The 25,386-nt window shown below is 39.9% G+C and overlaps 2 protein-coding genes across 2 annotated transcripts in view; one reads left to right on the top strand and one right to left on the bottom strand.

Annotated features, from left to right (window-relative positions):
• The first annotated feature begins 6,342 nt into the window (after positions 1 to 6,342).
• LOC106092806 (pre-mRNA-processing factor 19) overlaps positions 6,343 to 25,386 on the top strand; it is a 30,500-nt gene continuing 11,456 nt past the window's right edge. Inside the window, exons 1-3 of the mRNA XM_013259734.2 lie at positions 6,343 to 6,536; positions 6,632 to 7,653; positions 7,716 to 8,056. Coding sequence (XP_013115188.1) covers positions 6,518 to 6,536; positions 6,632 to 7,653; positions 7,716 to 8,056 — 1,382 coding nt within the window. The 5' untranslated portion in view covers positions 6,343 to 6,517. The remainder of the gene's footprint in view (positions 6,537 to 6,631; positions 7,654 to 7,715; positions 8,057 to 25,386) is intronic.
• LOC106092807 (uncharacterized) lies at positions 8,142 to 24,372 on the bottom strand. Its single transcript, XM_013259735.2, has 10 exons — positions 24,294 to 24,372; positions 17,974 to 18,050; positions 17,798 to 17,907; positions 14,969 to 15,101; positions 14,716 to 14,907; positions 14,448 to 14,660; positions 14,294 to 14,392; positions 13,924 to 14,057; positions 8,466 to 8,673; positions 8,142 to 8,389 (listed from the first exon to the last, which is right to left on the bottom strand). Exons 1-10 carry the CDS (start codon positions 24,340 to 24,342, stop codon positions 8,204 to 8,206), a joined length of 1,401 nt encoding a protein of 466 aa, XP_013115189.2. The 5' UTR covers positions 24,343 to 24,372; the 3' UTR covers positions 8,142 to 8,203.

Raw genomic sequence — 25,386 nt, 5'->3', positions numbered from 1 at the left:
TCTAGGTTCATCTCAGGCATCCGATCGGAAACCTCTTCCCTTCTTTCCAGGTTTCCTATCGTCGCCTCGAATATATCGCCATGGTATGAGCTGCTCTCATCCTCAATCCATTCTCCTATCGCCTTAAGTCTCATAGCCGCAGTGGCTGCCTCACACTTGATCTGTATGTCAATGGGTCGGATTTCTAGAATAGTCTACAGTGGGCGTTGTCCTCATCGCTCCGCCTATGATAAGACAACATGTTCTCTGAACCTGTTGTATGGTCCTTATGTTGCACTTTTTCTCCATAGCAGTCCACCAAACTACTGATGCGTAAGTAAGTATTGGTCTAATCACTCTCCTGTAGAGCCTACGTCCTGTCTACATAGTGCCCAACATCTGTGAGCCTTCTCAGTACGCTCCTGAATGTGACACTTCCAATTCAGTTTCCGGTCCAAGATCACACCTAAGTATTTGACCTTGTCAGATATCGAAATCGTGTTATTGAGGAAACGGGGTGCGTTAAATTGACCCACCTTCGTCCTCCTCGTGAACAGGCATATTTCAGTCTTCTCTGGGTTAACATTGAGACCTCTGGGTCTAGCCCAGTCATATGTCATATGCAAGGCCCTTCTGCATAGCTCGTTCGGACCTTTACCCCTTAGATCTTAGATATATTAAGGCATCGTCTGCATAGCAGACGGGTTCAAATCCCTCCTAAGTCAGCATCCATAATAGGTCATTTATGGTGGTGGTAGTTTTAAACTTTATTGTAGTACAAATTCTAGACACCAATTTAAACTTCTTATTTGTATTGGGTTGCCCAAAAAGTAATTGCGGATTTTTTAAAAGAAAGTAAATACATTTTTAATAAAACTTAGAATGAACTTTAATCAAATATACTTTTTTACACTTTTTTTCTAAAGCAAGCTAAAAGTAACAGCTGATAACTGACGGAAGAAAGAATGCAATTACAAAGTCACAAGCTGTGAAAAAATTTGTCTACGCCGACTATATGAAAAATCCGCAATTACTTTTTGGGCAACCCAATAGATTTACTATTGACATTTCCTACAGGGTAACTATAACTTTTTGAAACACTAGAAAAATCTAAATGATAATACAATCCTTTTTTTAAATTGTTTCATAAGTTATGGGTGAAAACACATGCTTTTCGCCATTAATTTTTTGAACACTACAAAAATATCAATGATAACATAATACTTTTTTTAAAATTGTTTCATAAGTTAAATTTGGTACTACGTTCTTTTGGGTGATAAAATTTTCGAAATCGGGTTTTTGTGTGTTTGAACAGAGTTTCCATATTTAACACTTCAGTGTTTTAAGCCTAGTACTGACTTTATTCACAGCAAAAATGCCCATTAAATTTTTCCGAAATCCGAAGGATTCTTTTCTTTGTCAGAACACAAACAAAAGTCAAACAACAACACACAGCTATCCCATGGCAGCCGTTGTAAGACACATTCATTTAAAGGTAGTGGCTGTTGCCCAACAACAAAATATTGAGTGCACTATATGTCTAAATCAGTGATTAGTGCAACTCTGATTTTGTGTATATTACTAGTTCGCGCCATTTGCACCCGATTGATCCAATGGAATCCTTCATAGGCATTGATGCAATGGAATCCTTCATCAGTGAACGTGTTCGTCTTTTTTCGTCATGGGAGAGACACATCCCGGAGTGCCTTCTCCGTGCGCTTCTGGTCTGTGCCGGAATTGAAAAGAACCCTGGATCTGTTCGGTTTGCCAGAACCGCCTCCATCATCGCATGGAGTGGGTTCATTTCCGATCTTGCTTTGGCCTCACATCACTACGGGATTATAGTCATACTGAATATGTTGCAATATGCTGTGTGAGCATAGACAGTAGTGGGTCACAAGCATCGCCATCGTCGCCTTCTGCGTCCTCGTCGTCGGACTATGTGACCTCCTTACCTCTCTCGTGCAGCGATATACGCAACAGCAGCATCCCAGCCTCAATATTGCCATCAGGAAGTGTATCATTTTGCAACTCAACTGCAACGGTCTCCGTGATAAGATAGACGAGATTGTGGTGTTTATGAGTCGGAAAAAAACATATTGGTCGCAGCGATCCAGAAGACAAAGCTGACCAAGACTTGCAGCTTGAACATTTGTCAATATAGGTCCATCTCGCCTGCGCCTGGCGCTAGTGACCCCTGCATGGGGATAGCAGTCAGGTCCGGTAATGCTGAGATAGAGCTATACAACGTATACATATCGCCGGTTGGTAGCTGTGTCCCAATTAATGGCCAAGCTTACAACCCTTACATAAATGGGTTACTATCTAGCCATAATCGTCTGGTTCTAAGGGACTTTAAAGCGCATCACATTTCATGGCATTCTCCCCTAGGCAACGACCGTGGCATGGTTTTGGCAGAGCAGATTGAAGGCTTCACGTTTTTCACGGTGAATGAGGATGCCCCCACTAGGATTACAAGGAGGTGCAGCAGCTCGCCAGACATTTCCATTGTACTCCCTGATCTCCTAAGTGACGTATTTTGGCAAGCCATTATTTCTTTGGAGTCAGACCACCTCCCCATAATTCTCAATACCGACCGATCCCCCGACTTCATAACCTCTGAGCGCCGGACGTTTATCAACAAGAAGAAGGCCGATTGGGCTGGCTTCAGAGATTATACCAATTGCCGCTTCAGTGAACTGCCATCTCCTCCCCTCGGATGTGCTAGTTGCCAAGAGGAAATTCCGAGACATCATTTACGCAGCAGCCGCTCGCTTTATACCAGCCGGTCGAATACCCCAAGTGAGGCCCAATTTCCCGGCGCAGGCAGTGGTACTCGCAAACGAGTGTGATGGAATTTGTTGTACGGACCCCACTAACCCAAGAATAAGCGAGCTGAATCTGGAAATAAACAGGGTAGTAAACGAACATAGGCGGAATTTGTGGCTGGAACACTTGGAACAATGTAACTTTGGCACCTGTTTAGGCAAGCTGTGGACTACTGTTAAGTCACTCTCGAACCCCGGTAGACAAGATGACAGGACCTCAGTTACTTTTGACGTCGTAACCGTGACTGTTCCGAAGAGATGCGCCAGGTTGTTCAACCGTCAATTTATTGTGAATCTCGAGAGTGGCAAGGCATTCGAGAGTCTTTCGCCGTATTGTTGTGGCGAAGTTGCGAATGTCATCCGTGGCGCCAAATCATCCAAGGCGTTGGGCCCGACAAAATCTGTACATTATTTCTGGCGAATCTTTGAACACTCTTATAGTTCCCGATGTCTGGAAGATGGCAGAGTGCCCCATACTGAAGCCTGGAAAGGACCCGAGTTTGGGGTAGTCGTACAGACCGATCTCCCTTCTCTCACCAGTAGCAAAGACGCTTGAGGCATTACTCCTCCCGGGCCTCGTAGGAGAATTTCCAAGCGCCGAGCATCAACATGAATTTCTAAGACTGCATAGCACAACAACTGCTTTGTATGCTATCACCGCACAAATTTGCTGTGGCTTTAAGCAACCCAGACCATGTGATAGGATGGTTCTCGTGGCACTGGACCTATCGAAGGCATTCGACACGGTCAGCCATGCCAAACTATATGAGGACATCGCCAACACGTCCCTCCACCCAGGCCTGAAACGCTGGTCGACACTCATTTCTGGAATTTAGGGATAAAAAGTCGAAGCACCCTAGAGTGAAACAGGGAGAACCCCATTCCACCCCCTCCAGATGGCATAGAGATCGTATCATATGCGGACGATTCTACAACATGGCATCAGGCCCCCCATCCATTGTTGACATCTGCGATAGTTTGAAAAAAACCTTGTTGACTACGTACAAAGCAGTTGGCCGGTTTGTGGTAAGTGAGTAAGTAAGTGTGATCTCGTCATCTTTGTGACACGCAGTGGAATAATATTCAACCCCGTTTACAATAATCTTTAAATCCGGATTTAATGGCTCGATCATCCGTTTCCCTTTATAAAATCAGCTGACGAGAGCCTTAAATTCAGATTTAATGAGCAGTGTAAGCGGGTTTTCCGATCTGTCGGAATACTGCCCTCCAAACTGCGACGGGCTGTCTCCTCAGTTCTCATGTGGACCACCTCCATCTGGAGGCAAAGATCGTACCAGTGCGAAGGCGTAACTGGTTGCCCAAAAAGTAATTGCGGATTTTTTAAAAGAAAGTAAATGCATTTTTAATAAAACTTAGAATGAACTTTGATCAAATATACTTTTTTACACTTTTTTTCTAAAGCAAGCTAAAAGTAATAGCTGATAACTGACAGAAGAAAGAATACAATTACAGAGTCACAAGCTGTGAAAAAATTTGTCAACGCCGACTATATTACTTTTTGGGCAACCCAATACATTCTGTCTAATCAATACCTTTTGGGCTGTTATTGTGGATAGATATCCACCGCCCAGAAGTTTTAAGGTAGTTCTAAATGATCTAGAGCATGTGGTTCAGCGCTACAAGAGAGATCCTCTAGATCCAGCGGCATATAAAGCAGGTCTAGACAACATTCATGCAGACACGGTAGCAGATGCGGTAACTGCCCAGCCAGACCCACTCGACTCAAACCCTGAACCTTGTGGACGCACCCCACCTTAGTCGCATACTGTCTGTATCTTGACACTCAGCATAATCAAGCAGACGAAAGATAGAACACAAAAAACTGCTACAACAACAACACACAACAGTATTGAAAAAGAGTTACTTCGGCCCATTTCGTGAGCATTTAATTACGTTTGCAATTAAAATTGTGCGAAATTTATCCTGATGCAGTCACATGTCGCTACTATTTTACTCAAAGAACTCAGTACCACTTGTACTGAATGTGTTCGTATTATCTTCGTCACCATCTTTTTATAGCGCGTTTTGACAGTTGTTCGTGAGAAAAGTCAAAGTCGCTACTAGGCTTTAGGCAATTAAAACCGTTTTTTTTTCGTAAAAATTCCCATTGCAGCATTGATAACAATCAAATAAACATATGTTTCATTAAGTGTGTTAAGTGTACCCAAAAATTTGTAAAAAATTTTATTGGAATTTCTACTAGGTCTTTCTTTGCCACCAGAAAATTTGCAACTTTGAACACATGTTTTATGAATATCATCGGATTTATGGAAAACAGCTGTTTTATGAAAATAGATCTGCTCGCGTATTTTTTCAGTAAAATTGCCAAACTGTATTTTATTAGGCCAAATAGGGGTAAAAATTCACAAGACGCCGTTAATCCTTTCCGGGTCAAAATTTTTGCATATTTGTAATCTACTAATCAATACCTATCATTTGAAACCCATATTGCCTAGGTTGGACTACTTCCCCCCCCCCCAAGGGGGGTCTACGAGCCCGAGCCCCAAAAAGGGACTTCGTATTCGGGTTCCTGGGTTCAAAATTAGGGGATATGCAAAAAAATAGATTTTTTGCGAACTACCCCGTAAAATACAGTTCAGCCCAATTATCTTTAATTAAAAAGTGCTGGCGAATCTTGTGGTGCATTTTCCTTAAAAAATCTACCGTATGAACTTCTTAAATGGTGTTTAGGCAGGCTGTGGCCTACTGTTAAGTCACTTTCGAACCCCAGGAAAAGGACCTCAGTCACGTTTGGCGACGTAACTGTGACTAACCCGAAGAGATTCCCCAAGTAGTGCAACCGTCAATTTATTCAGCATCCCAAAAGCGACAAGTCTGGGCAAACGTTTTTTCCGACAAATTTAACTAAATGATATTTGTTTTAATAACAGAATCGCGGTACAGGCAATGACATAATTACCAGGTAGTGTACCGTAAACAGCTGAGTACAGTTTTTTTTCTCGAAGTGCACTATCTGTCAACGAGTTTTAATTAGGTGTGTGTATTATAGTTAAGAACCATAACACACAATCAACGAAAAATGGCGCGAAGAAAGGCACACTCAAAATCAGAGTTGCATTGATCACTAAATATTTTTGACAGATATTGCATTCAATATTTGGTGGTTGGGCGACTGCCACTACCTGCAAATTAATATTGGGTTGCCCAAAAAGTAATTGCGGATTTTTTAAAAGAAAGTAAATGCATTTTTAATAAAACTTAGAATGAACTTTAATCAAATATACTTATTTTACACTTTTTTTCTAAAGTAAGCTAAAAGTAACAGCTGATAACTGACAGAAGAAAGAATGCAATTAAAGAGTCACAAGCTGTGAAAAAATTTGTCAACGCCGACTATTTGAAAAATCCGCAATTACTTACAGGCCTGTGTGTTGTTGTACTAATGAGAAATCCTTTAAATAATTGAGTCATGTTTCCCACCATGAGTTGATGAACATGAGTTGCAGCGATAAATCTAAACTACCAAAAATTAAATGAGAACATGGCATGAATAGTAGTTTTCGTTAGAGTTCCCGGCATGCCCACAGTCAAATATCAACAAACACAACAGCTCATCGGAATAAAATTTATTCAAATATATAGCTGACAAAATCGGAAAATAATCTCCGGAAATTCAACACTATAAACTGTAAATCGTAAAGGACTTTTCATACTTCGAATTTATTAAAATGTCATTAATTTGTGCAAGTAAGTTTAAGATACAAATAATGCCATGGAATTGTAGGTTATGGTTGCAAAGAGAAGTTCATTAAATCAAGAGCTAAAAAACGTATATTTTTTAGTTACGAATGAAGTTCCGGACGCTCCAGTGATTTCTCCTCATTCTGGGGCAATTTTTGAGAAACGAATAATCGAAAAATACCTTCTAGAAAATGGTTGTGATCCAATCACTGGCCAGACGATGAAAGCGGAGGAGTTGATTGAGGTGAAGACGCCACCAATAGTTAAACCGAAGCCGCCTAGTGCTACAAGTATACCAGCTACGCTGAAGACGTTACAAGATGAATGGGATGCATTAATGTTACATTCGTTTACGCAAAGACAGCAATTGCAAACAACACGTCAAGAATTATCACATGCTCTTTATCAGCATGACGCGGCCTGTCGTGTAATCGCCCGACTCAATAAGGAAGTGGCTGCGGCTCGTGAAGCTTTAGCAACTCTTAAACCGCAGGCTGGTATTGGAACATCAGCAGGTCCCAATTCCATGCCACAGCATCCATCTATAGCATCAGAAGCTGGTGGAGTTGCCACACAACCTATAGAACAGGCAGGAATGAGCGCAGAAATTATACAAAAATTGCAGGACAAAGCTACTGTGTTAACACAGGAACGAAAAAAGCGCGGTCGCACGGTTCCTGATGAACTGATTACTCAAGACCAGATAAAAACCTTTTTGACAACAGCATCCCATCCTGGCTTACATTCGGCGTCGATTCCAGGTATTTTAGCGCTTGATATAAACTCGGCAGATCACAGCAAAATTCTGACTGGAGGAAATGACAAAAATGCCACTGTTTTTAATAAAGACACCGAGCAAGTCGTTGCAATACTAAAAGGTCACACAAAGAAAATAACTAAAGTAATATATCACCCAGACGAGGATACCGTTATAACCGGATCACCCGATATGTCCATCCGTATTTGGAATGTGCCTACTTCACAGACACAGCTATTGCTTAGATGCCACGACGGCCCTGTTACAGGTTTGTCGTTGCATCCAACAGGGGATTATGTGTTATCAACTTCATCAGATAAACATTGGGCCTTTTCGGATATTCGAACCGGACGTCTTCTGACAAAGGTTCCAATAAATATGGATATGTTTGTGTTCGTTATAATATTTCTAACTTCTGCCAATTTCAGGTAGTCGATACTGCAGAAGTGGGCCTGACAACCGCACAGTTTCACCCCGACGGTTTGATTTTTGGGACTGGAACTGATGATTCTCAAGTTAAAATATGGGATCTGAAAGAACAAAGCAATGTGGCCAATTTTCCTGGACACACAGGGCCTATATCAGCCATTTCATTTTCAGAGAATGGCTATTATTTAGCCACAGCCGCCGACGATGCATGTGTTAAGTTGTGGGATTTACGTAAATTGAAAAATTTCAAAACAATACAACTGGATGATGGTTACGAAGTCAAAGATTTATGTTTTGATCAAAGCGGTACATATTTGGCAATTGCTGGCTCGGATGTAAGGTAAGTGTTTGTATTTAACATAAGTAAATAATTAAGCCGCAAGAATAAATATATATACTTTACAGTTTTTGAAAAATCTTTGACGTTATTTCTAAACTGTGAAATTGAAATCAGTTTATTGTAGACATATCTCTTTTATAATAATTTTTATTTTGCTTTCTTATCGCGTAGTTTTTCGTGTTTTCTATAATGATCCATCCAATTATACAGACGATTTTGTTTTAGTAATGCTCTTCGCGAGCAATCCTTCTCCATTTCAAAACGCTTTCTTACTTTGGCTTCAATTTGTTTACATGCATTTGGTGGATATTTCTCCAAGTCTTGTAATAAACTCTATAAACATATAAATGTTTATATTAATACAATTCAGAATATGAATAATTTTTAAATTTATACAATTAACCATTACCAAAAGATGCCACTGCAGTTTCTCCACATTGCTACGTGCATCTGTATCACTGTGGCCAAGGAAATCTACCGTGGATACCTTTGTCCCTTTATCGCTTTTTATTTTATCCTGTTTCGGTGTCGGTAGAGCTTCATTACGCTGGTACATTTTAACTTCAATTTTTTGCAAGATTACTGGCACAATTGCATTTATTTTGAGTTGCAGCTTGCTTAAAAAATATAAAAACGCTTGTCAAAGGATATCGTTAAATCAGTTTCATTAGTAGTTTGACTAGATGAATTGTTTTCTTAATAGGAGAAAAAGACATTGTTTTTGGACTGTTGGCAAATACAGTCGTGCTTCGATTATCCGCAATGATCGAGGCCGGACGCATTGCGGATAATCGATTTCCCCGATAATGGAGTAACATTTTGTTGCATTTTTTAGACATTTTTCATTAAAAACTATGTAGTGGTTTACACTTTTATTCAAAAATATTAATGTTAAAATGTTAATAATAAAACTGCAGAATTAAGTGACGTTGGAATATTCCCTATGTCATTGCCCGGCTTTCGCGGCTAACAGACACCGGCGCTTATTATTATTATTTTAATTCTAAAACTATTGATGTTCGCACTAGGTAGTCATCTTGAGCCTATTTTGTTTTCATTATTTATTCATTATTTATTCATGATCTTTCATCCATTTCCACTTTTTCTCAAGTATTTATGTATGCTGGTGATGTTAAACTTTAAAACACTTTAAAACCATTCAAAATGATCATTTCAGATCAACTGAAATTACAATTCGACCTTGACCGATTATACAACTGGTGCCAACTAAATCTAATGGAATTGAACATAGAAAAATTTAAACGTATATCGTTTTACAGATTAAATAATCTAATCACATATTATTCTAAGCCATGGTTCGCCCCTTTTTGTTGGGCTTTTTGTTAGATCAAAGGTTAAACTACTCACGTATATCTTCAATGGCAAATAAAGCCTAGAGTTCTTTAGGATTCCTTAAGCGTTGGAGCAAAGGCTTTGTGGATCCAATCGTTACATGAAACTTATATACATCCATTGTACGACTGATTTTGGATATATAGTATAGTTAAATAACATGGTGCCCTTTTTAGTAAATCCACTGTAATTCAATTGAGTCTGTGCAAAAATAAATCGTGCTATTCTGTTATGTGGACGTGACTGGACATTTAATACTTTATCACCCTATAACGAAAGATTAAATCTGATCAAATTGACCATGTTGAAAGCTGAAATTCAAGTTTCTATTGGATCACATTTACCGTTAAGACCAACATGAAATTTTTAACTTCTTCATGTTGAATACTACGGTACAAATTTTGCGAACAATGGACTATTTATGCGTTTATGCATTGAATTTAATAAATATTACAATAATATACAGCTATGCGAAAACAAATATTCTTTAAAGAGGATAATTATTCTTTTGCTGAATTCGCAGTTATTAAATGCAGTTGTATATATTGTTGTTGTATCAATGTGTTGTACGCAGGCGGCAGCTCTTGCTTATGAACGACTCCATCGGGCCAATCCGGTACGTACAACCGGCTGTCATGGGATAGTATATAATGTAGTCTGTAAGGATTATATGATGATGAGAAGTTGGAGCATTTCCTATGTCTTTGCCTGGCTTTCGGGGCTCACAGACACCGGTACTTAGGTGGGGACACTATACCAGTCATGAACCAACTTAGACGAGTATGTCCATACTAGCATGGCGCAAATTAATACCGGCACCCTCTTTTTAACCTAACCCAACATATCAATTGACCAAAGTGCTTTCGTCATTCTTTTTGTAACTACTCGAAATATTCGTCTGGGACCCATAAAGTATATATATTCTTGATCGTCGTGACATTTTATGCCGATCTAGCCATGTCCGTCCGTCTGTCTGTCGAAAGCACGCTAACTTTCGAAGGAGTAAGTAAATTTCGCTTGAAATTTTGCACAAATACTTCTTATTAGTGTAGGTCGGTAGGAATTGTAAATGGGCCATATCGGTCCATGTTTTAATATAGCTGCCATATAAACCGATCTTGAGTCTTGACTTCGTTAGCCTCTAGAGGGCGCAATTCTTATCCGATTGGAATGAAATTTTGCACGACGTGTTTTGTTATGATATCCAACAACTGCGCCAAGTATGGTTCAAATTGGTCCATAACCTGATATAGCTGCCATATAAACCGATCTTGGGTCTTTACTTCTTGAGCCTCTAGAGGTCGCAATTCTTAACCGATTGGAATGAAATTTTGCACGACGTATTTTGTTATGATATCCAACAACTGTGCCAAGTGTGGTTCAAATCGGTCCATAACCTGATATAGCTGCCATATAAACCGATTTTGGGTCTTGATTTCTTGAGCCTCTAGAGGGCGCAATTTTTATCCGAATGGAATGAAATTTTGCACGACGTGTTTCTTTTTGATTTCCAACAACTGCGCCAAGTATGTCTCAAATCGGTCAATAACCTGATATAGCTGCCATGTAAACCGATCTTGAATCTTGACATCTTGAGCAACTAGAGGTCGCAATTCCTATCCGATTTGGCTGAAATTTTGCATGACGTATTTTGTTATGACTTTCAATAACTGTGCCAAATAGGGTTCAAATCGGTTCATAACCTGATATAGCTACCATATAAGCCGATCTGGGATCTTGACTTCTTGAGCCTGTAGAGTTCGCAATTATTATCCGATTTGCCTGAAATTTTGTACGACGGATCCTCTCATTACCATCAAAATACGTGTTTATTATGGTCTGAATCGGTCTGATACAGCTCCCATATAAATCGATCTCTCCATTTTACTTCTTAAGCCCCCAAAGGGCGCAATTATTTGAATTGGCTGACATTTTACACAGGTCTCCGATATATAATTTAATTGTGGTCCGAACCGGACTATATCTTGATGTCGCTCTAATAGCAGAGCAAATCTTTCTTTTGCTAAGAAGAGATGCCGGGGTAAATAAGATTCGGCCCGGCCGAACTTAGCACGCTTTTACTTGTTAAATTCATCAAATAATGCTTGACGTGACTAGTATTTGCACAATATTTTTTCAGTGATGAATGCTATTTAAAGCTCAATATTGCATCAAAGTAGTGCAATTCGGTGTAAGCAATTCTCCAATAAAATTTTCCGATTTAAGATCATTTACGTCTGCATGAGGCAGTTATCTACTCGCAGATGGATTTTGCTGTCTCTTTTAGACCAATTTTCTTCCAATGATCTCTTATTTCGGGAACAAAATTATATTTGTTTAGTTACACAAGCTTTTCTATTTGTTATTAATTTTGCACGACAAGCTTTTCTATTGGTTATTAAAAATATCGGAAAGTTCGTCAACATTCTTTTAAATTCTTCGCTAAGCTCTTTTTCCAATAACTAACGCCTTGCATTTGTGCGCACAATAATGCAGTTGGTCTCTCTTTGAAATATTGTGCCCATCTACGAATGCTGACATGATGACATGACATACCAATCTACTTTCAGACCCAAGAAGACACTTTTACCGCTTTGGGCAATATGGGTATCAAATGAAAGGTATTTAAGAGTAGATTACGAACTTAGCATTAAAACGTTACCCTAAGTGTCGGTGGGGGCCCACCACCAAAAACACCACACAACAAGACACTTCACGGCATTCAGCAATATGGGTATCAAATGAAAGACATTTAAAATAGAATACAAATCAGACTAAAAAATGTATTTTTTTGCGTCTGAGAGCCCTCCCCACCCCCCAAAACCCCCCAGTAGGACACATTTACTGATTGAGACAATATGGATATGGAATGAAAGCTATTTAAAAGTAGAGTCCAATGCTGATAGAAAAATGTATTCCTTGGTAACTGAGGCGCCTCCCCACCCCACAAAACCCCTCAACAGGACATATTTACCAATAGGACGTGTTGTTCGATCGGGAAAAGTCTATGACAATACATTTTGAATCCTATGTTGGTATAAGGATTCAAGTATCTGGTTCATGTCCGTCCTACCGTTCCCCAGAACAGTAGATCGCGACAATAAAAAGACTCAAATAAATTGTCGTTTGGTTCTTAGCGTTGGGGGAGAGACTTCTCCTCCCAACAAATGCAACGCCAAACTGTCATGTAGGATGACCGAGAATATATTGTACTAAAATGAAAAAAATTAAAGAGAGCACACTCCCTCCCCCTATCCTACCAAAAAAAAGTTATTAAAAATAATATATGAATAATATGAAATAATTTATGAAGGGCGATCCGGATAGAATAGGACAGATATAAAAGGTCTTTGGTTGTAGAGTACACTTTTTACCCTCAAATTGGGATAGACACAGGAGGACCTGCGGATCTTTAAGAATGTCTCAAATGGTCGCTTTGAAATATGATTTTGAATTTAGATAACCAATACAAAAAAATTAATTTCTGTGAATCTGAACGAGACCCATAGCCCTGAATATTTTGATAGCCTCCTTCATAATGCTTGACATTATGGGGCTTAAACAAAATCGTGCTCTAGCACGAGCCTGATATTATTTCAGGGTTCCTTCAAACCGGTCATGATTGTCTACAATGGCGATAAATATCAGGTATTTGATAGTAGAAAACGAAGTGGTTGTCCAATTTTGAGGCCAATTGTTTGAGAGTCGTGTCACCCCATAAACTTCCCCTAATTCAATGGCAAATGGGGTTCAAATTAAAGAAATTTGAGAGTAGAGCACAATGCTGATATTTTTTTGGATTATGACAAAAAGGTATCTGTTTCATGGCCAAGTGTTTCAGAGACGCCTCATGCAGCTCTAATGTGGTTTTTGGGATTGGAGTATCAATCTAATTTCCAATTTTGGGGCAAAGAGTTTGGCTGCTCCAACCCACCACCAAATCCAAGAGAATGATCTAACATCCAAACTTTAATGGGCGAACACTCGCCATACCATATTTTCAAAAACGCCAGATATCGGAGATGAGTTGGGCGATTTAAGCGAAATTTAGTTTGTTTATAATAACTTAAATACAGAAATTTGTATCCTTATTTAGGGTGGGATATCTAGGGGCCGCCCCATCTCGCAAGCCACAGCCAAATGAAATATAAACCAATAATGACAATATGGGACTCAAATGAAAGGTATTTAAAACCAGAGCACGAATTTGATATATGGGGATTCGCCTTACCCCCAAAAACCCACCCATACCGGACATATTAACCGACCATAGCAATATAAGGCTCCAATAAAAGTTATTTGGGAGAAGAACACTAATATAATGTCCGTATAGGCGCGAAATATCTGAAAGGCCTTACCAGCATCCCCAAACAGGTCTTATTTCACTATAGAGCTCATATAAAATAAGAGAGTGAAAGAAGGCGCAGTGGAGCGGGCCCTGTCCAGCTAGTATTCTATATTTCATGCTAATCCTTTTTATACGCGTGCTACTAACAGATTCATAATATATTTACTCTTTCTTCTGCTGCCTTTCAAACTCGTTTAATAGTTTCAGAGAACGCTGCATTAGCAATTCAATGCGAAGTGTTAGGAATTTTGTGTCCACTAAAAATAAGGGCCGCTGTGTTCGTCTTGAGAAAGTTTTGTCCTACAAAAAAGAATAGAGAATATAGTGATATACATACATATCCAATAAAATGTTTTATAACTGTTCAGTGTTCAAATACACCAAATCTCTTCGCAAACGAAATTTTTTGAAAACATCATGCTATGGCGCTTTATTGTTTACAGTCGTATATCGCCGACCTCAAAAAATTCGAAAAGATTTGGTAATTTTGAATTTTATTTTTCGTTTGGAAACTAAACATCAATAATTTTACTTACCGATTTATCGTGAATCACGGAAACTAAATGATTTAACAAAGCCACTTGAGTAAATCTTCGGTTGTAGTTAAATATTTTTTGCCTGGTCCTTTCATAGCCCTAAAAAAGCCTTATTGAAAAATTTAAATTTTAAGTTATTTCGATAATACAATACCTTGATCCATATATCGGCATTTAGATGATTTCTTTTTTCCAAATAGGGCTTAATAATGTTGTCCATGAACACAATGATATTCGACACTTCACTCTGACCCACTGGATTCCGTTCGTTTATTTCTAGTCGTACAATGTTTTCAGGCGATGGTAACTTGCACTCATCTAAATTATCACCTATATCTTCTGGTGCAATGATTTCATCGAAGTAGCCCTGAAATTCACACGTGTTAGTTCCAAAATACGCTACAAAGATAATAATAACTTACAATAAGTTTCAAAAGAAACAGGAAACGAGCATACACTTCCTGTACTTCCATAAGGAATCGTTGATGTTCCGCCGCGACAGCCTTTAGTTCTTCATTTATGTTAATTGCCTGCAAGTCTGTTAGTTGCTTCTGAACTTGCGTCATATGTCCAAAGGCATTCGATTCCATTTTGTATAATGCATTTGAAGCAAACTAAATTACACAAACAATCATTGAGAGAGATTAAATAAATTTAAATCAATTGCCCACTTGCCTGTTGAAATTCGCTTATATGCTGGTAAATTTTTTCTTGGTAGACACTTTCTCTTTGCTTTTCTAAATACTTTTGTTGTGTGGCGTATATTACAAATTTTTTTCGTGTAATTTCCCGAAGACGTAATATATCCCTAAAAAAATATTCTTCATCATATTTCGCTAGTAGAATAATTTTCTACATCTATCTACAAAGATTGCATGGTAACAATGTTATCCACTTGTAAATACAATAGTACTGTTTATTGATATATAACGTCGAATCCTAAATTTGTTGCAATAATTTTGTACAAAAGAAGTCGTGTAACGCAACAACCTTCAATACTCTTACCATTTTTTGTTAAAGCAAATAAAATTTGTAGATAATTGTAATTTGTGAAATAAAAGTTGGAGTTAAAATCGCCTTGATCTTCTGCGTTTCTAAAGTCTCAGTCGCCAAGTATCCAGATGTCTTGCACCACTTGATCTTTCCATCGAACTTTTGGTGCGTGTACCACAGTGATCGCCTCAAAAGACTTCTTCGTTGGTGTTTCTTCATTCATTCTGACAACATGACCTAGTCAACGCAACCGTTGCATTTTGGTACGTTTAACTATGCTAACGTTGTTATACTTTCCATCAATGCGAATTGGGCCATACATTTTACGAAGAATCTTTCTCTCAAACACTCCACGCACTGCCTCGTCTGCTTTCACAAGTGCCAATGGCTCGCAACCAAATAACAACACGGGCAGCATCAGTATCTTGTAAAGTTGTTACTGTTGTTGTAGCCACATTTTCATGTGGAGGTGGCGATCCTCGTCAAGCTCCTGTGTAAGCAAGATTGGACTTCAATGTTCCAACCTGTGTGGTGCTTACAGCTATCCCGTGCCGGGGGTTCTTGTATAGTGTTAATCTTCGTCTGTCGAGAGGTGCCCTTGTTTGTAAGCTGCTTACTTAACCGAAAGTAGCATCTGTTTGCCAGTATTATTCTTCGCTTTTTTTCAATACAGATGTTCTTCGTTTCGGTTAGGGCGGTGCCGAGCTAGATACAGTTGCTGACTATCTCAAATTTGTGGTTGCCAACTTTCTCAATTTTCTTTGTCTGTTCGGGTGTACAATGCGTTGTGGGAGTTAATACCATTAATTTTGCCTAATCTTCATTTACTACCAGTACGGAATTGTTATTCCGGGACCGACTAATGATATCGATGTCGTCGGCATAGGCGAGTAGCATGTGTTCTCTTTTAAGTAGTGTGCCATATTTGTTCACATCCCCAGTTTGTATAATCTTCTCCAGCAGGATATAAAAGATATCACCCGATAAGTTGTTTCGTTGTCTGAAAACTCGTTTGGCATTGAATGGTTCGGAGATATTATTTCCTATTCTTACTAATGAATGTGCCTCAGCAAGTATCATCCTGCATTCTTATTAATTTTGCAGGGATAACAAACTCAGACATACCCTTGAACATATAAGGCTGTCGAAAGCGGATTTATAGTCAACGAAGGGATGGTAAGAGTTGACCTGTCCTTCTAAAGCCGCATTAATAGGGTCCAATTATCTCATTGACTTTAGGTTTCAGTATTTCACACAGAACGCTCGAGAGTATCTTGCACATTTTGTCTTGTCTCCTTTCTTGTGTACGGGAGATGATATTGTAGTAGCACTGTGTTGTACAATATGGTAGCAGCCCTTGCGTACAACCGGCTGTTATGGGATTGTGTACGGGACATAGTTCGTTTTGAGCTTTGTGCTATTGCGCCTTCATTGACTACCCTATTTGTTTCGAATGAATGCCATCACGCTTGTCTACGAGTACCACTACCTGAGTCGGGAAATTGTGCCGCACTTGGGGTATTCGACCACCTGTTATAAAGCGAGCGGCTGCTGGATTAATGATGTCTGCAACCAGAACATTTGTGGGGGATGTCAGTTCACTGAAGCGTCATTGGTGTACTCTTTGAAGCCGACCCAATCGGCCTTCATAGATTGACAATGTCTGGCAAGTTGCTGCACCTCCCCGTAATCCTAACGGGGCATCCTCATTTACCGTGTAGAACGTGGAGCCTTCAATCTACTCTGCCTAAGCTAAGGTCCGCTGCGCATTAAAGAGTCCTAAAACAAGGCGATTATGGCCAGACCGTAGGCCATTGATGTCGGGCCTGCAAACTTAGCCATTTACTGGGTCACAACTATAGCTTTATCTCAGCAGTACCGGACATGGCTGCTATCCCCTTACATTCCATGTAGAGGTCACTAGCGCCAGGGGCAGGAGAGATTGATCTATAACTAAATTCTTTCATATCGATAAGTGCATTCCGATTAAAGCTTAAGCTCAATGATAGGGGGCCTATATTTTTTTGACATGTTTCGTAATATATACTTTTTGGATTTTCGTGTTAAATTTCGTTGTTCTTTCTGCTTGAATTTTACACAAAAGTAACACGATGCGAATCAATGTTTTAAAGAGAGTGCTCCCCTTTAGAGTTTATCAATGAGTGACTCCAGTTCGTAGGACATCACACAATTTACTGGTCTTGGCAGTCAATTAAATGCGTTAAACAATAAAAAAAACTCGTGTTTAAATTGCACAAAAAATATAAATAAGTAAGCGAATGAACTAATACTATCATAATTAAATTAGCAATATTCTACCAAAAAAAAAAAAAAAAAAAAAACAAAACTATTACGAAATTTACTTGTAAAAATAATAAATTATATTCATAGTTAAAATCAAGAATATTTTCGATGTTTAGTTAGTTTGTTTTTTGATAAAAAAAAAAACTAACGCAAATGAAAATTAATTTGAGCAACAAAACTCAAATTTTTTTATTTTAAAATCCTTACGTCTTCATCCGAAATTTTTTTGCTCTTCGTTGCAATGAAGCATCTTTTATATAACTTGGATCAATGGTTGATACTACACATGGAGCACGAGGGTTAGCCACTTGACCTTTCTAAACAAATTGGTAAATATATCAAACAAATTGTGGTATATATTGATGTAATTAAAGCTTCATTACCGCATCAAAATCATCTATTGTCAAATTTATTCGCAATGGCGTATCTGGGTCCAGCAAGTCATTCGAAGTAAAATAATCTAAGGGTTAAAGATATTAATTGTATAAAATATATCAATGTAGTGATGACAATCAGCCATTGATGCTATGAAGAATGTGTACTAAATATTGTAACGCTTTTGAAATTTTCGAATATCATATAAAAAGTTTAAAAAATGAAATAAAGAATACAACACAAACTAGAAGTTGGTATGTTCAGATTGTAAAGCTATTAGGTAAGGTTAGTTTAGATTTAAGTGGCAGTCAGACTCACTTAGACGTTTTCGTCCATTGTGATACAACAGGAATAGAAGCAGGAAGATGCCTTCTAGTTCCTACCGTTGAACCATCCAGATCGCTTTAAAAAGCCAAATAACTTGCGAATGTTCACATCCGCTAAATCAGACAGGTTCTCAAAGAAATGAAAACCTAAAGTGGAACTCCTCCCGGCCGACACGGGATAACTATGAGCACCACACTTGTGTGGTGTCCATCGTTATCACGGGAAGCTTAGCTGAAAGCTACCGGGCGCGTCCCCAGGTTGTGGATGGTGGGAAGCTCCGTTTTTATGCGGAGTAGCTGCAAATGCGACCGCAGGCAGTCAGCGATTTTGGAGAGGAGAGTCTCAGTGAGGAGTCAGGTGACACTGGCTCTTAATTAAACGCTGAGTGCCAATGAAACTCAAGATGACAAGGGCCAACATCAGCGTCTGTTCCCAGGTTGGGGGCGGCTGGAGGTGAGCGTCGGATTTTGTAGCATGCGGCTCGCCACAACCAGAGATAAATGGGCAATCCCACAACCCCATGGAGACTGAAACACCTTGTCTACAGCTTTACTGCGGTGGATGAGAGGCTAGCCACAAACCGCATAAAAGCCAAATTCTTCAACATCAGCCTTATTTGTGTCCATGTCCCGACGGAAGACAAGGACGAGCAGACCAAGGATATTTTCTACCGCCCATGATATTAAAATTTGGTCCAACCGTCGGAAAGTTTAGCCTCCACGAGATAACGTCCAGTAATGGGTTGAAGCTGATAGATTTCGCCACAGATGTCATGGTAGTTAGTAGCACCCGATCAATACACGAGGAACCAAATTGATCACGTTGTAATAGATGGAAGGCATTCATCCAGCGTGTTAGAAGTACGATCGATCCGTGGAGCGAATATAGATTCGGATCATTACCTTGTTGCAGCACAGGTTCGTACCCGTTTGAACATGGCAAGGAAAGTACGATCTGACACTGCACGGAAGCTAGACATTGAAAAGCTCGACTGACCCACCTGCTTGATGAAAGCACTCCTTGTTCCGATGATATAATGGCGCAGTGGCAAACTATTGCCCACTCCTTGGAAAATGCCGCGAAATCCGTACTTGGGTACCGTAAGCCTCCTCCAAGAAACCCATGGTACGACCAAGAGTGTCGAGATGCTACTGAAGCCAAGAATGCGGCATATAGAGCAACCCTAAAATCAGTAGCTATCAGAGGTATCGGAAGAAAAGGAGAGAGGAAAAACGTTTATTCCGCAGAAAGAAAAAGGAAATGGAAAGACGTGATTGTGAGCGAATTGAGATTTACAGGAGTCAGAATGAAGTCGGGAAATTCGTCCAAATAGTTAAACATCAAACCGATGGCTTTGGTGCAGGCACATGCTCCTGCAGGGACAAAGAAGGAAATCTGGTAACTGACACAGAAAGCATGCTGAGGATATGGAAAGAACATTTTGCCCAACTGCTGGTGTCCGACGTTGGCGGCGACACCATCTCTTTGTTGACTACAAAGCCGCTTTCGATACCCCTTCACGTTCAAAGGTATTTCAAGCCATGTCTGAATTTGGTATGATTGCAGGATAACACTTGCTGATACGCGTTCCTCAGTAAGAATAGGAAAGAATCCCTCCGAACCATTCAATACCAAACGAGGTTTCAGACAAGGAGACAGCCTAGTGAAAATGGGTCTGGCAGTAAATGGAGATAAGACGAAATGGATGGTTTCAACTCCCAAAAAGCCTTGTACAACTTAGCAGATAAAGAAAACGGAGAAAGTTTGGAAAAACAACTTTAAGATAGTCAGTAACTTTATCTACCTCGGCACCGGAACTCATTCTGACTGCTAGTGCGGGACACACACACGGAAGGTGTTCTATAGTCACTTCTTCTTCGATGTCCGCACAGCTTCTGCAAAAGTCGTTGCTGGCAACCTTCAGTCTGAGACGTCTGTTCTAGCCAATGACAGCTCAGCAATAGACCTCTTGAAGTCTAGATTAGGCCACATAGTTGTGGAATGTTCACAACCCACTCTTTGTGACCTTCTATAATCCGTTGTCTCTCGGGCCTGGAACTGAAAACATAGCTTACATGTCGCTAGAGGCATACCCACAGATTCCAGTATCCCTGGAATGTGTAGGGTAGTTCCTAGTCTCGCAAGCTTGTCCGCTATACAGTTCCCTGGAATATCTTTGTGCCCCGGCACCCAGAATACGTGAATTTTGAACTGTTCAGCCATCTCGTTTAGAGATCTGCGACAATTGTTTTTGATTTGTTTTGCCAGTCGTCGTAATGACATTATATCTTAGTCGTTCCACCACTTCCTTAATTGCAAGGATATCCACTTGATACACACTGCAGTGGTCAGGTAACCTTGGGCTTTCTTTCTTTCCCTTTCCAAAATATTGGATTTGAAGTTCAATTTTCTGTCCAGCAAAACATCCAGGTATTTTGCGCTTTCTGTAAATGGAACATTCTCTCCTTCCAACGAGACAGGTTCCACTGTAGGCAACTTGTATCTCCCGCTGAAAAGAACTACTCCTGTCTTGCACAGATTTCTACCTAGACCACTTTCGGTAGCCCAATTTGCTGTTGCACTTAGAGCTTCCTGAAGTATATCTCTTAGAGTGCTGGAAAACTTTCCCCTTACCACAATTGCCACGTCATCAGCATACGCGATCACTTTTAAGCCTTTTTTCTTCCAGAGACAATAATATACTGTTAATGGCTATATTCCAAAGTTGAGGAGAGAGTACACCTTCTTGAGGAGTTCCTCCGCTGACCCATCTATTATTGAAAGCACCTTCAATGTGAAGAAATGCTAGCATTGTATATTCCTTGACAGCGAGAGAACACTCTATGTAGCCGACTAGGTCGTAAAGGGCTGTTTCAGTGGATTTGCCTTTACTATATGCATGCTGCTGCCGCGACAGGCGATCTCCAGGGATCTTTGCCCTAAGATATACTTATATCAACCTCTCAAGAGTCTTCAGCATAAAGGATGACAGACTAATAGGACGAAAATCTTTCGTTTTCGTGTGGTAGGGTTTTCCTGCTTTCGGAATGAAAATGACCTTCGTGTCTCTCCACCCTACAGGTATATATGACATTCTAATGCGAGCAGAGTATATCTCCCTAGGCCAAGGAACCAGTCTATCAGACACAGCTTGTTATTCAACCGGTGATGCATCATCAGGGCCTCCAACGAATGCAAACCAGTGACAAACTCTTTTGGCGCCACGTTGTCCGTTGGAGAGTTTTCCGGGAAATGTGTATCAACGAGTAGGTCTCTTGTTTCCTCACTAGACATTGTCCATTCATTCTCTGGCTTTTATAATAGGTCTCGAGGGCAGAATCTTCCTTAGCCTAGAGCCCTCAGATGTATCCTCCACGGAGCTGCATAATTTTACCCAGGATTTGTTCTGAGCCTTTCTCGGCTCGCCCTTATATTTTCTTAGCTCAGCCTAATATATGTCCCAATCGTGTGGTGCTCCAACAAACTCTGGGGTCCACCATGGCGGTCGCTGTTTGCCCCTTGGCTTGGCAATAGGGCATGCTGGCACAATCGAGTTATTCAGGGCCTTCGTGATCCGCTTGACCACTATGTCTATATCCTCCGTTTTCACTTCCTTTTCTGGTCTAGAAGGGATAGATGTACAGGATTTGCGTTGAAATTTATCCCAATCCGTCTTTCTTCTGTTTAACCGAGGGACCACCACTTCAGTATTTTTTGCAAGGCTAAAACTTTATTACCAGTCACCAGATTGCAACTTATAATATATTCAATAAGCAGCTCACCCCTTTCGTTGACATCCGAACTTTCCCATATCTGGTGATATGCATTAGCATCACTTATTACAATGAGGCTTTTCTTCCCTACAGAAGCGGCTTCAACCAGCGTGAATCGTGTGCCATATATAGGGAAGACAGCCAGTAATGAGACATGTGAGAAAGCTGTGAGAGAAAGCAGATGAGAAAGCTGTGAACCACTCTTCCGCAGGACACTGGACACTTGTGGTGTGGACGATTTCTCCTTAGATGCTTCACTAGCTGCTGCTGTCGATGTACTTTTTGAGTTCCATGCTTCCCCGCTGGCGCACACCTTGAGATCAGTCCAACCGGATGAGCCACCTACACTGGGCTTGTGGGGTCCCGTTCCGATGTCATTCCCTCCTGTCTCGATTGTGGTAGGGGGATTTTCAGTCTCCTGCAATCCGCCAGACTTTAGCGATGTGGTCGATAGTTCCTCAGGCAAGTGTTCAGCAACAACTGCTGAGTCGTCTCCTGATTCCCCAACACCACGTTTCTATAGATCTTGTGTTTCAACTTGTTAAATCCATAGGATACAACCACTTCATACTTGTTGAGGTCTGCGAGGCAGCCAGAGTTTAGTACGAATACAATTAATCTGTATCGGCCCCGATACCAGCCTGCATCGTCACAAACTGGAGGAGACCCAGGAAATTCCGCAAGGACATCGGAGTATACTGATGACAGTCCATTGACTATCCCACTCCAATTATTGTTGTTGTTGTAGCAGTGTGTTGTACACTGAGGCGGTAAGCCCTTGCCGATGAAATACTTCATCGGGTCAACCCGGTACGTACAACCGGCTGCCAATTATTCTTAGGTGCATGCAGCCCTGCTCTTCTCTCTTGTCGACAACTGCGGCAAACGGTCACTAGCGACATTAGCAAAGGTTCTTGTACCCATCTTACAATTGTTCGCTCTAGTTCTTTTAGGCATGGGATGCCCTCTAAGTGACCGACCTCAGCCTTTTGGCTGACTGCGGTGCTGGTTCCGAATCTGGACGTGTAGTCTTTGGGTTAGCCTGTGCAGCGAATTCCCGACCCCAATTAATGGAGTCTCTCTCCCAATTCGTGAGTGTCTTAAACCTGAGAGCGATGCGTCTTCTATCATTCCACCCACTTAAAGAACGTGTTAGTTCGCCGGGGCAAATTATTCCATTCATCCATTCTAAGCATACTCCCGGGCTCTAGATCTGTCGCTCCACTGGAAACTGACGCAGATCATCAACCGTCTAATGGATACCTCTTCGCTGCTATCCTTGAGTGACCTAAATTTCTCTTCCAAAAATAATAACCCATTTAGAGTTACAGGAAAATTCTTCCGGAGTGAAATAACAAAACGTCCGCCCCACTCAACGGTTCAAACAAGAATTCATTGTAAAGCAAAGAGAGAAATGAGAAAACATTTTTAAAAATCGATTGATAAAGAAAATAAAACCGTGTTCGAAATCGATTAACTTAACAATACCAAATATGCAATTTTCGTTGGAATTTTAAATCAGTGTTTTCTTCTAATGAAGTGTAGCATGTTATTGTAGTACTTATTAGCAGAACGCGTCTTCGTTTTAATGCGTGGAACAAACTGTTTTCAGAGCATATTAGATTAAAATGCCTTAAGACCTCGCATATGTCGGCAGCATTTATGAGGGTATATAACTACAGCTGAAGGATATTACTTATCTTCAGTAAGCGGTACAGGGACGGATATCCCTGTTCCGTTAGTTTGCATCATCAAAGCCAATGGTTCTACTTAATTGGCTATTTTTATTAAAAAACCTCCAATTTGCACAAATGACCAACCGAACATATTAAATGTTAATGTATTGTTACTAGAGTAACTGAACAAAGGCTACTATTGATATATTTCACATATTTAAGATCAGAAAAAAGATTTTTTTATGAGTTCAATGAGATCAAGATTTTTTTATATGTTCAAAGCCTCAATAGTCTATAAATTAAGTTGTTGTGGCTGTATTATTTTAGATGCTGATTTCATAGTGCAGCAGTTTTTTCAAAATGAACTTACTATATTTTTCAATTAACGTCTGACAATAGTTATTGCCATATAGGAATATCAGAACAGTAATCGAAATTCAAACTCGATCAATTTATTCCCGATTTGTTATCATTATGAATATTTTGTTCTTTGCCATTGGGTAAAGAAACCGTAAATGTTTTGTTAAAAAACAGTAATAAATTACATCTTACCTTGATAACTTCGGTGAATTTTATTTTTTCTCTTGAACCGCTTCATCATTGTCTACTTTAGTACAACTACATGTATAACTTTAAGCTAAATAAACATTCTTTAAACCGTTGCCTTGGAAACAATTCTAAGTAGTTTCGTTTTCTGGCAATATGAGGGTTGCCTTTTATATTTCGGGTTTAGATAACAGAAACAAATGTTAACAATAAAAGCGTGCTAAGTTCGGCCGGGCCGAATCTTATATACCCTCCACCATGGATCGGAATTGTCGAGTTCTTTTCTCGGCATCTCTTCTTAGGCAAAAAAATGATATAAGAACAGATTTGCTCTGCTATTAGAGCGATATCAAGATATGGTCCGGTTTGGGTCATAATTAAATTATATCGAATAAGAATTGCGCACTTTGTGGGCTCAACAAGTTAAATAGAGAGATCGATTTATATGGGAGCTGTATCAGACCGATTCAGATTATAATAAACACATATGTTGATGGCCATGAGAGGATCCGTCGCACAAAATTTCAGACAAATCGGATAATAATTGCGACCTCTAGAGGCTCAAGAAGTTAAAAACCCAGATCGGTTTATATGGTAGCTATATCGGGTTATGAACCGATTTGAACCTTATTTGACACAGTTGTTGAAAGTAAGAATAAAATACGCCATGCATAATTGCATAATTTCAGCTAAATCGGATAGGAATTGCGCCCTCTAGAAGCTCAAGAAGTCAAGTCCCCAGATCTGTTTATATGACAGCTATATCAGGTTATAAGCCGATTTGAACCATACTTGGCACAGTTGTTGGATATCATAACAAAATACTTCGTGCCAAAATTCATTCAAATCCGATAAGAATTGCGCCCTCTAGAGGCTCAAGAAGTCAAGACCCAAGATCGATATGGCCCATTTACAATTCCAACCGACCTACACTAATAAGAAGTATTTGTGCAAAATTTCAAGCGGCTAACTTTACTCCTTCGGAAGTTAGCGTGCTTTCGACAGACAGACGGACGGACATGGCTAGATCGACATAAAATGTTGCGATAATCAAGAATATATGTACCTTATGGGGTCTCAGACGAATATTTCGAGTAGT

The sequence above is a fragment of the Stomoxys calcitrans genome, chromosome 5 (genome assembly GCF_963082655.1).
Source record: "Stomoxys calcitrans chromosome 5, idStoCalc2.1, whole genome shotgun sequence".
NCBI lineage: Eukaryota > Metazoa > Arthropoda > Insecta > Diptera > Muscidae > Stomoxys > Stomoxys calcitrans.
This window is presented reverse-complemented; position numbering and strand designations above follow the sequence as displayed.